This window comes from Sardina pilchardus, chromosome 13, assembly GCF_963854185.1.
Source record: "Sardina pilchardus chromosome 13, fSarPil1.1, whole genome shotgun sequence".
Classification (NCBI taxonomy): domain Eukaryota; kingdom Metazoa; phylum Chordata; class Actinopteri; order Clupeiformes; family Clupeidae; genus Sardina; species Sardina pilchardus.
In genome coordinates this window covers 15,444,871-15,457,370 of record NC_085006.1, presented here as the reverse complement: position 1 = coordinate 15,457,370, position 12,500 = coordinate 15,444,871, and the positions used below count along the sequence as shown (strand labels likewise).

The window sequence follows — 12,500 nt, the reverse complement described above, 5'->3', positions numbered from 1 at the left end:
CTGAAATGGCTATAGGAACTACAACTGCCCGCAGTTCCATGCAGTATGAGCACATAAAGGTTATAGGAATGACAAAAAGGGTATAAGAACCTACAACACCTTTTGTGTGTGTGTCACTCTCTCTCTCTTTCTATCTCGTTCTCTCTCTCTCCACACACACAAACACACACACACACACACACACACTACAGCACTTTGCTGACACCATTTTCTGCATAGTGTTGGCATGCTTAAGCAAACACTTGTCTTGGCTCTCTCTCTGCTCCCCATGAACATAGATATGGAGGAGGGTCACATGCATGGCAAACGGAAGCAAAGCGTGCATACTGTACACACACACACACACACACACACACACACGCCCACAAGTCACTGCGAACACACCATCGGGCCTCTTACTAGATTCATAGATGCACCCACGGCGACCGGAGAATTTCACTTTTCAACAAACAAATGGCTTTTTCTTCAATCAAGGTCGAGTTGCTAAAAATAGGCCGCCAGTGTACAGATTTATGAATTATTTCTTTCGACCAGAACATCAGTGACGAGCTAAGCACCTCGATCTCTCTCTCTCTCTCTTTCTCTCTCGCTGTCTCTTTTCTTTCACTTACTCTCTCTATTTTTCCTTTCCATCCCTTCTTTATACTCTCTCCTCTTTCTTAATCTCCCCCCTTGCACTCTTTCTTTTCTCACTCTCTCTCTCTCATTCTCTCACTGTCTCTTCCCTCCCCCGTCTGCACTCTGCTCTCTTGTTTTTTCTCTCATCTCTCTCTCTCTCTCTCTCTCTCTCTCTCTCTATCTCTCTCTCTCCCCTCCACCAACACATATCTGGCTCCTCTCCCTGAACACTGAAACATGAACCACGAGTAAACGCAAAACAAATCAATTGTGTTTAGCGAGCGGCCAGTGGGCCGGCAGTCCTCTTGCCTGCTTGTCACTGTGCATTTAGAAGAGTGGACATTGAGAGTGAGTCGCAAGGGGGACGAGAGAGCCACTCTTTCCACCGCTGGGGCACACTGCAATGAGACCAAAATGAAATCAGAGCCATTGTTTATAGTGTGGGCCATGAACAGATGACTGTCAGGAATAAGCAGGGACGGAGCCGCGGCTGGGGCGGCAACTCAGCGACTCCCGGCGAGCCTCGCGGCGAGGGAGCGATTGTTCAAACACTGGCAGACGCGCTTCGGCGTTATGACGACAAGTGACAGGCAGTTGCCATGGTTGCGGTAAATGGGTCTGCTCTCTGGGTAGCGATTGCGACACGTCTCTGTCTCAAAAGCTCCAGGGACTCCCAGGCGTCCTGAAAATGGCCTCCCATAGGTGCTCGGCGCGCGGGTTAAATATAGTTCCGTCGTGTTGCACGCCTCACGTTTGATGAATCATGTTTCTCCTTCGCACAGTCACAGAGATAAACACTGTGTGTCGTCTTGGAGTTGGCCGACGGACGGGCGGGCGGGCGGGGGCACAAAGCGAAACGGGAGGGATTGGCATTTAAGTAGCGGGCGCGCACATGCCGGCCTTCACGCCTGGAGCCCCCACAGCCCTTCTCTCGACTGCCATGCCCCCCCTCTAGTCAAACAAACAAACCAAAAAAACATTGGGGCGAAACTCCAAGTTCTACATAACTCCCTTTTTTTTCAGCCCCCTTCTGCCAAAAGAAATGAAAGTTTATCGTGCGCCATCCTCTCCGGGCGACCGCCTCGTTACTCTTAACTCAGGGCACATCTCGGAAAAAGACAGCAAGGGCTGATGGGTAATGTGGCCCTGGTTCCTCCGGTCCCCTCGTGGATGTGTCAGCAGAGAAAGAGAGAGAGAGAGAGAGAGAGGGAAAGAGAGAAAGAGAGAGAGACAGAGAGAAAGAGAGAGAGAGAGAGAAGCAGGACTTGGGAAGCATGGATTGATTTCTGATTACCGTCCTTAATAAGTCTTGATGCATAACGACAGCCACTGCCACGCTGAAACCCGAATCCCGGCTTTGGTGACTTCATTACTCGACTGCGAAAGAGTCCGCCGCGGCGCGCCAGTCACGGAGAGATGATGTATAGGGCTGGCAGTGTGTCGCACCGGAGTGGCACAGATTATGCAAAGATCATCAAATGACTGGAGTCATTTAAGAATATCGGGCCTCACCGCTGAAAGCTGTCTCTTCGGTCGAGAGCTTCGCGTTTCAGTCTCGGGCGGCTAGGGTAGCCTTTGCGGGCTGTGTTTGAAATTAAAAAAAAATAAAAAAATAAAAAAGCGAAAGCTCATCATGGACTCCCTTCATGTGATTTAATTGCTCGTGCCCTTACTTGGTCTTATCTAACCATGAGGAGGAGGAGGTGGAGACGAGGGGTGACGAGTGGGAGGTGGTGGTGGTGGTGGTGGTGGTGGAGGAGGAGATGGAGGAGGAGGAGGTGGTGGCAGAAGGTGGAGGAGAGAGTCATAGCACAGACGAACACTGATGGCAGCACAGCAGGGACCTGGAGAAGCACACAACACACACACACACACACACACACACACACACACACACACACACACACACACACACACACACACACACACACACACACACACACACACACACACACACACACACACACACACACACACACACACACACAAACACACACACACACACACACACACACACACACTGGACAAGCTGACTCTAGCATGGCACTAGTCAAGCGGATCCACCTCTGAGTCAACCAACACCAGAACATCAGGGGTTCCATAAAGAACCAACGGTTCCACACACAAGGGTTTTTTATTCTTCTGCTGCGGTCTTATGTCCTGGTTGATTCCTACAGTTTCCTCAGGGATAAGAGTTATTTCAGCGCTCACATCTGAATAAGCACTGGAAGGATTCTCCGCTCCACTCCACTTTCATGGAGGTGTTCTCTGGAGAATCTCTCAGGGGTTAGTTTCTACATAAACCATCGATGTGAAGCTTTCAGGGAACTAAAAAACTACACCATTATCACAGCAAACTGAACTTTTTAGTTTGAAATAGCATGCGGACAAGGAATGCTAAACAGGTACGACCAATTGTTAAAACAAGTAATTTACAACTGAATAGAAATGGCTGCCAGAGTCCGGGAGAAAGCAGTTCCCATTAAACCTAATGCAGACAAACGAATCAACAATTAGCTCCGGTCCTGTTTTACACGGAAACAGGAAACAATCCGATATGTTCAGAAGTGTCAACTATTCAGAATTGACAAAGAAGGCGGAAAACTATGAAACCTGAACTGAACAACTGAAAAAGATACTTGCCCAGATGGATGCCCATCAATGCCACAGCAAGAACAGCTGCTTAGGACACTGTGTCTACCGTACCATCTACAGTGCTCCGTACAAGCAGAGCCCTGCAGACCAGCCGAGACACCAGGACCATCAAAACAGGCCCAAAGCCAACAGAGAACAATCCATTACCGTAATGGACATTAGCTTCGTCTTCATGCTCAAATGAAATGTGGCCTCCCGGCCCGGGTGACTCTCTCAGACTCATCTCGTGGCTCTTTCCCTTCTTTTTGTTCCTTTCTGTCTTCAGTTAAGTCTTCCTCTTTCCCTCTCATCTCTGCCATTTGACTTCTACAGGACAGCGCTTTCAAACTTTCAGCCGCTGCTGAACTGTGTTTGGAACTGTAATGCTTGTGTTTGGAACTGTAATTCTTCAGTGGAGCACATCTAAGTGCAGAAATTGGTATTTAATAATCTAGCACTCTTCCAATAACGCTAATCTAACAGCAAATGAATGAGTCAGAGACAGATGGTTACAGCGGAAAAAGACAGTCACAAAGAGAGACACTGAGCACGTCAGACCCGATAAGGCAGAAAAGATTAACACTCCAATGTAAGGAATTTCTCTGTCACTTTATGTGTGTGTATGTTTGTGTGTGTGTGTGTGTGTGTGTGTGTGTGTGTGTGTGTGTGTGTGTGTGTGTGAGTGTGTGTGTGTGTGTGTGTGTGTGTGTGTGTGTGTGTGTGTGTGTGTATGTCTGTGTGTGTGTGTGTGTGTATGTTTGTTTTAATATGGAATCAATCTTTAGCCCACTACCACATTGTGCACTCAGGCCGGAGGATTCTAGAAGGGTTGCCAGATCCTGTGACAGGCCGTCCACGGGGCTGGCAGGAACAGAGTGCGGCGCTCTCGGGAGGATTTACGGCCAAAAAGGAGACACCAAACCTTCTGACCTTGACAGGACTGACTGTGAGAGAACATGTAAAGTGTCGCTTTTCCGGCTCAATTTACTGCGGAAGTGAGAGGATCCCCAAAAAAAAAAAACCCAGCTGGCAGGGAAACGCAAAGCGGAAGACTGTCCTGTCCTACCTTAGGGGACAATGAGGATCAGGTGAGGACTGAGGTGTCTTAGCTGAAGTTTCATCAGATGATACTTATCGAGTCATTAAATATATATATATATATATATATATATTACCATTGGCTGGTGTGCTGAGAGAGAATATATAGTCCGTGAGTTGATACTTGTTTCTGCATGTGCAGGCACTGTCCTCAAAAACACACTGTGGGTTTGTGCCAAAGTCACTTCAGGGTTACTTGTAAGTACCACCTATCTCTCCCTACAGGCTTTACTGTTGTGCCCTTTGCATGGCTTAGAGTGGTCTACACCTTTACCCCAGTCCTTAGCACAGCAGAGCTGTGACTTGGCGGGACCCCCTAAGTCTCCCTGTCCCCTGATGGTGGTCCTCGCACCGCAGGGTGACTGTCCTCTTTTTTTTTGTGTTGTGGCAGCCGAGACCATGTGCGGTCCCTGTGGGGTGGCGTCTTGCCCTGGAGAGAAAAATGCAAGCGCAGCGTAACACTAGAAGTACAATTCGAGAGACAGGGGCTCCAAACGGCATGCAAAAAAACCCCAAGGTACACTGAGGGACCTTCTTTCGGATGTCACTGCAGTTACCCACTGAAAGTGCTTTCGCATCATTTTTTGTGCCCAAGAAATGGAAAAAAAAGGAGACACACAGTGCAGGTTCCATTAGAGCTGGGCGTTGTGGGGCGTTGATAATGTATTGTGGGGAAGATTGCTTCAGACGTTTTGCTGGGGGGAAAGGAATGGGTTCTTTGCCTGAGTGCTGTCCAAGGTCCTGGATTCGAAAGTGGCGCATAATTCCATACGACGACATGTTGTATTTTCTGGGCTGTTGTCTGTTGTTGTTGTTGGTGGTGGTGGTGGTAAAAAAAGAGGCTTAAAACTACTAACATACTCTGTGGAAAGCGTTTAAAGCATCAGTGGTATGATTCAAGGAAATTAAGATTCGTTTCGCAAAGCGCCCATGTGTTAGGGTTTGTTTCTACGGGAGACGGTCATCTAAAATGCATTTTTTTTCCCAGACTGAAAAGAATGAATGAATACTAAATCATTCGCACAAGCATGGCTTTCTCAGATAGCACCAAAACGTCACACTGTAAGCTTTCAACGAACAGCCATGTACATACACCTCACGGACTCTTCACGAACAACAACAATACACCTGCTTAAAGTTTCAAACCAACAGTGCCATGACCCATTTGAACACATTGCGAATACCTGCAACAGAGTTGTGGCTAATTTCCGAAAAACTCGGGATGAGATTAGTGGCAAAGTGGCCTAGATTAAGGTACTCCTTTAGATTTACATGGAGGGACGTTCATATGTTGAACAAAGCCCAACAAAGAGACCCAACGAAAGGGGATTCTTGATCCAGCCAAAGTACATGCAGTGAGCTTAGCCAAACGATTTACGCAGCCCCCTCTCACTCCAAAAGGCGCGCAAAGAAACAATATACAACAAAAGAAACACACCGTTACAGGTTTTTTTTTAACACTGAACAATTATGCATTTGGCTCCATGCAATCACTTCGACCACCACCACGGCACACACAGTACAGCGCGAGAGAAGAAAGCATGCAAGATGTCTCACCGCTCGTGCTTGTAGTCGGCTTCGATCGCTTTCCACAAAGACACTGCAGCATATGAGCTCCTTTCTTTAGGAAAAGCCTCAGAATCTTCATTTGATTGGGGTTAGTGGGATCCTTCGTCAACCCGCGCAATCTATCACTGTTCCAGAAACTGAGGTTGTTTCGGCATAGCCACCCCGAGTCGATCCAGACTCACCTCGCTAGGCTAGGTTCGGTTCGGAGGAGTTCAGAGGATGAAACGAGCCAGAGAGGCTCAGACAACAGGATCCAACCCGCCACACCGATACATATTGAGACTTTTCCTTCTCCAATACCAAGAATATGATAAGGGAAGAAAACAGGCAGGGCCTCTCAATCGTTCGCTACACAAGGACGTCAGAATAATGCCCCCGGCCCATGCCTCTCTGTCTTTACGAGCGGACGCGGAATAGCGGCTCCGGTACGAGCGTGCAGGGGTAAGTGACAGGACTGCCACCGATGAGGTAATGCGGGTTATTCATCCTCGATGATACGGCCGGGGTGCGAGGGAAGCCAGGCGACGATTCAAAAAAAGCCCTATTGATACATGAGCAAAGGGGAAGGGGAGGGAAACGCTAGGTATCGCCTACGTCAGTTGGAGGCAGAATTTAAAGCGAAAGGAGCGCCTTCGGCAGAGGAGGGACACAATCTTTGGGGGCGTGTGGTGAGGTCGCACGCTGCAATAAAGTCTGAAATAACAAGCATTCTGTCTAATAACATCCCTCTGGGTCCCTGTTATTTGTAAAACAAGATGACATTATTATGTTGCGATTACATTATTATGCCATCATTATGTTGAGATGACGTTATCATGTCATTATTTTGATATGACATGAAGCCACACACACATTCCACGAAATATTCATATATTGAATATACCTTCCAAAAGCAGCTCCCATAGACATATGAACCATGATGCTGTAACATCACATAGCCTATCCATATTCACCTAAAAGTATGCCACATGTAATGAAAGGTTTTGGTGAATCCCCTGACATTAAATCCCTATCAAGTCCAAAACTAAAATGAGAAATGCTAGACCCATGCCTATATAATTAAAATGTGCACAGTATACATGTCTTTTGTTATACACACGTTATATGTGCATCACATAAACTGGCCTGTGTAAAGGTTATAGGTTAAATGTCTGAATATGTGTATATACCCATTCACTCACTGAGTTAGAAATCACGTCCATCTATGTAAAGGCTTCATACACATCATATGTGTGTCCATCAACTGCGGTTGAATAATTAATATCTTCAAAGCGCCAACATTATGCAGACCCTCATGATGACAAGAGCGCGTATGGCTGCAGGGTTATTCTATGGCCACATGAGGGCAGCGTTGCGCAGTAGAGGCAGACCAACACACAGCCGCAATGAACAGATTTGTGCGCGGGTCTGCTTCGCAGTCTTCCACGTCATTGCAAAGGGACCCTCCGCACTCTCTGACGTTAGTACGTCGGTGTAGACGCATCCAGAATAAATAAATACAATTATGGCATGTTTTCGTGATCGCTCAATTATTTCAAATGATTCCGAATCCTTCATGATCAAACACACATGTATGTATATCAAAATATCACATCCTATAATGTATATTTAATACAAATGGACAACGGGTAGAAACAACATTTCACTTGGATTACCAGAACGTATTTTATTGGGATGTAGTTTAGGCCTACTGTTTAAATAGACGTTAATCCACAAATGTGATTCATTTAAATTCAATTATGCATCCCAATCTGACACTGCCTGTTATATAAGTGTATCGTAACAGCAGTGTCATTGTAGCCTACATTCTGAATTATCAGTATCAGTAATCAGTCCAATGTTGGAAATGGCCAAAATGGGCAAACTATCATGTTGTTGTTTATTTATTTTATCTTATCTTTATCTGAACTTTCATATTTGCTGTTCGGTTGTGTCTACTGTTAACAGTCATGATCCCCATAATGATGCATTGCAGCTTTGATTGTCTTTTGTTGAATAATGTATGTCTGAGAGGCAGGACAATTCACAATACAATGTCCCCTGTGGCATTCTCTCTCTTTCTCTCTCTCTCTCTCTCTCTCTCACACACACACACACACAGGGAGAGAGAGAGAGAGGGTTGGAGAGAGAGAGAGAGAGAGAGAGAGAGAGCGACACACACAATGATACAGTAGGTGACGAAATCTAGGACTGGCATGTTGAAACGAGACAGAATAAGAACCAACACAGCTGCTGTTGCTGCCAGCCATAAACAGAGTGCTTTTCCACGCCAGGCCCGTTCCCCAGATGCAAGCAGTATAGACGACCCATATGGGCACACCGCCCCCAACCCCACAGCAGCCATGATCCAGCCAGACCTCCAGCAGTAGCCTACTACTGTAACTGCCCTCTATACTGTCTACTGTCAATGCAGGATATTAGGATCAAGAGTTAAGAATAAATACAAAATAAAAAAAACAGGGGGGGGGGGGGGTACATGATTTGGAGGGTTAGCTTCAGCTAGTTAGTGTCCCAGCTGGATGCCACCATCTTTAAAAATGGTGCTCACTTCTGGCAGATTTTTTGCAGAACAAACTATTTTACCAATTAGGTGCCTCATTTCCGATGGCCACAAATTATGTCGGCTGTATAGATTTTTGGCTGAAGTATACAGCTAGCCTAGCATGGGCCATTGAAATGAATGGGGGTGGAAGTTCCTCCCTTTCTCCTGTTACCTTCACGGATAACAGTGTCATTTCAAAGGATGTGAGAAGACATGGATTGTCTAAATCTCTAAACACTTAAACAATTACTAAGAATAGATATTCTGAATATCTATCTATCTATCTATCTATTTATCTATCTACTGTATCTATCTATCTATCTATCTATCCATCTATCTATCTGTCTCTGTCTGTCTGTCTTTATATACCGTATGCCAAGAATAAAGATATTCTTTATACGTTTTGTCTCCCCTCACCTAAATATTGCAATACAGTTTTTTTCAGATGCTTTGGTGCATTTCTCAGATCAGAACTGGACAGCAAATGCTTCAGTACATCCATACAACTGCTCGTGTTCAAATGTCATTTTCATTGGCTAATGTCATGTTGGTCAAAATGCACTATACTGGTCCTATCCCCACAAAGCAAATAGGCCTTATCTCATCACTTGAGTCAAAACATGCAAACATGTTGAACCATTTGTCACAATCTGTCAACCATACATACAGTGTGACCTGACAGACAGTAATATCACGATGTATTGAAAGATTTACCTACAGTATACAAAACATCTGTATTACAGTGCGGCACAGGTCTGCCCAAGGGGTGTTTGCTATGTTTTACTGTACATTTGTCATTTGTCCTTTGCAGGATGCTGCATAGCCCTTTGTTTTCTTCATACTGTAACAATGTCTGTCAACAAATTGCAGTACGAACAGTACAGTGCAATAAACACTTTGAAACATATCCAGTCTCTTGCAAACAATCTCACCCACACAACATGAAATAGCAGGTAGACTATGTTGTTCGCAAACACAGTTGTGTAGAGGACTTGCCATTCTGATGATCATGACCATGATATGTATAAGGGGTCTGGTGTTAGCACAGATTAAAGTTGTTGAGTTGTTGATAATGTTGATTTCAAAAACCCCAAAATTGTAAAGAAACGTTGCTTGAAGCTAAGACGAGATGGATAGCCAAATTAGGTTTTGTCAACTTTTTGACAATCACCAAAATAAGAATGATGGGCTATTGGTTTTTACAGGGCACAATACCAGAGGCTAGACCGGAGAACATTTGGTGTATTGCAAATCAATTGGTTGGAGAGAGTCCCGTGCAACTGAATTAGTCCAGGGTCCAGGGAGGAATTCCTCACAGGGCAATTTATTGATACTGCCTGAGCTGGCTGACCTCCAGATTGACAAATGACTTCTGACTCCATCACCATAGTAATGCAAATGAGTCCCGGGATTCCGCAACGGAACAGTAGCAGAAGTTTGGACTGCAACTTGGCAATGGCTCTATGAAATGATGTTCCCGCTTTGTGCTTCCTAATAAAGACTGAATGGGTATGTGTGGAAGACATATTTGGGCTAGTGAGACACAGGCAGTCTACCTGTTGGGATGAAATCAACAAACAGCTATGAGCTAAGGGCCTTCCTTACATTATTTTGATTCTTATTTTGCTGTTTTTATGTTTGGAGATTCAAACATAAAGGCTTAAGCATGTACAATGCCAGGCTGTTCCTGGCAAAGCAATCATATTACTGTAAAAGAGGCTGATGAGGCATCAAGATTGACGTGAATAGTGTGCCTAATGTTGTTATTGCACCAATTGGTTGCATACATACTGACATACTGGGCTGGGAGGACAGCTCACAGGGCAAGGTGCAGAAGTCTGTGTTTTTATATTGGTGTGTGTGTGTGTGTCTGTGTCTGTGTGTCTGTGTGTCTGTGAAGACATTTATTTGTATAATTGCCTGCGTTTGCATTGGAGCGTGTGCATTTGAATGCGTGCGTGATTTCTCAGAGGTGAGATATTGTCCAGAATGAAGGTGCGAACTGCATGCGAGACCCATGAGTGCTGATCTGAGATATTTATTTGATGTATTTTTGTACACGCTGAGTCTCGTTTAATGCCTTCACCAGCCGGACCGACATGGCTCGCATGGCGGCGATACAGGAAAGCTCCGCTCAGTGTTGACCACAAACACTGTCATCACCACAACAACTTACTGCAACCAGAAAGGGAGTAACTTGTAAATGAATTATTTTAACAAATTAGGAATAATATCACATGCTTTGGTTAAACAGAGAGTTATGCTTAGAATAAAGGTTATTATACAGTAAGTGTTAAATAAGTTTGTAAGTGCAGACAGAGTATTGATATCAATCTTGTGAAATCTCCCTCCGTTATCTTAGCAAAAGTAAAACTCCTGTTGGCAAAGGAAAACCATCTACCAGTATGCTGATCTCAGCTGCAATAATGGATCTTTTACATCGATAAAACACAATAAATAATTCAGAAAACACTGATAGGTTCTATGATAAACAAAATAAATTATTAAGACACACTAATGATGAATGAAAAAAACAACCTGTATGCCCAGCTAACACACACCCCTGGGTAAGGTGAGGCAATACTACTTAATCGATTGTCTCCTGCTGTTATTGTTGAACAGTGTCTGTCTGCTTTTTTGCTTTATTTCTTCATTTTACTCTGTACAGCACTTTGGTCAGTGAAAGCTGTGTTTAAATGCACTCTATAAATACATTTGACTTATTTTACTTATTTAATCGCAAACAACATCTTTAGTGTCTATCTCCATCTCTGATTGGTCTTTGTTGAGCGATCTACAGTCAAACACTGACACACAATCACTCCTGCAAACACATCACAAACATCGACACACTCACTCACATTATACGTACTTGCACTCACAACCTGGTACACAATGCTAGCTATTAGAGCCTTTCTACGGCTGGTCTGAAAATGAATCACCCAGCATGGCCACCCTGACATACATGAATGGCAGTAAAGGACAGCATACTATTTGTGTTGACTCCCACCGTGACATGCACAAAATCAGCTGAGCATGTGTGTGTGTGTGTGTTGACACACGAGTGAAGATTAGAGCTCACACATAATCCAAACTGTCCCGAAACCTCCCTTAAAATCACCCTATAGCTCATATTTCTACAACAGTCAAGACATACTGTATCTGTGCCATTTAAAGGTAAACGACTGGTACAGACAGGAGGAAGTGAACGCACAGAGCGGCGCGGTCAGTGCGCGGTTTACAGGGGGGAACTTGAGAAGCGCTGCTAGGCTGGTGGCCGCGGGGCACTCACCCGGCTCGGTGCTCTCGATTTTGGCCGCCCCTTCCTCCTCATCGTCGTCCTCGCCCTTTTTGTCGAGCGAGAGAAGCCGCCGGAGCAAGCTGCAGTAGCGGGTCATTTTGCGAGGCGCGTCCCAACGTCCACTCTCTCCCCTGTCCACTCACTGTCCTCGACTCCACAGGTCTGACCGGGTGCTGGGTGATCCGCCGCAATCCTCTCAGGCCGACATGCAAAAACTCCCAGCGTGTATCAGGACCAACAGTGGCTGCTTCACCTGTGTGGACTTCTAAGGGTCCTAACCTTGCACAACCCTTGATATCTGTTGTGCAAAGTTGCTCCCTGATGGCTTCGTCACCCTCTCTCTCTCTCTCTTTACCCCTCCTCAACTGCTATCCCTCCCTCTCTACCTCTCTCTCTATCTGTCAACTTCTCTCCCTCCCTCCCTCTCTCTTTCTCTCTCTCTCTCTCCCTCACCACTGCCCCTCTGGAATTTGCCTATGCAGATAGAGCGTCTGTGTGTGTGTGTGTGTATGTGTGTGTCTCCTGGCTCACTGGTCCAGTGTGGGTGTGCCTGTGTGTGTGTTTGTTTGTGTGTGTGTGTGTGTGTGTGTGTGTGTATCCAATCACAGGCTGGTCCAGTGTGTTGTACGTGTGTGTCTGAGTACATGAGCATGTGTAACCTGCCACGCCTGCAGACACCATCCCCACCATCGCGTGGACTGTCTGGACCTCTGCTGTCTATGCAATGAGAGCAGGAAC

The 12,500-nt window shown here is 45.6% G+C and overlaps 1 protein-coding gene across 2 annotated transcripts in view; it reads right to left on the bottom strand.

Moving 5' to 3' along the window:
* Positions 1-12,500, bottom strand: part of fgf12b (fibroblast growth factor 12b) — a 58,148-nt gene that overhangs the window by 33,624 nt on the left and 12,024 nt on the right. Inside the window, exon 1 of one of the 2 annotated variants that reach the window (XM_062552210.1) lies at positions 11,754-12,131. The exons of the other annotated variant lie outside the window; for it this stretch is intronic. Within the exon in view, the coding sequence (XP_062408194.1) occupies positions 11,754-11,859 (106 nt within the window). The 5' untranslated portion in view covers positions 11,860-12,131. Of the gene's footprint in view, positions 1-11,753; positions 12,132-12,500 lie in introns of those variants that run through there. 2 annotated transcript variants of the gene reach the window in all.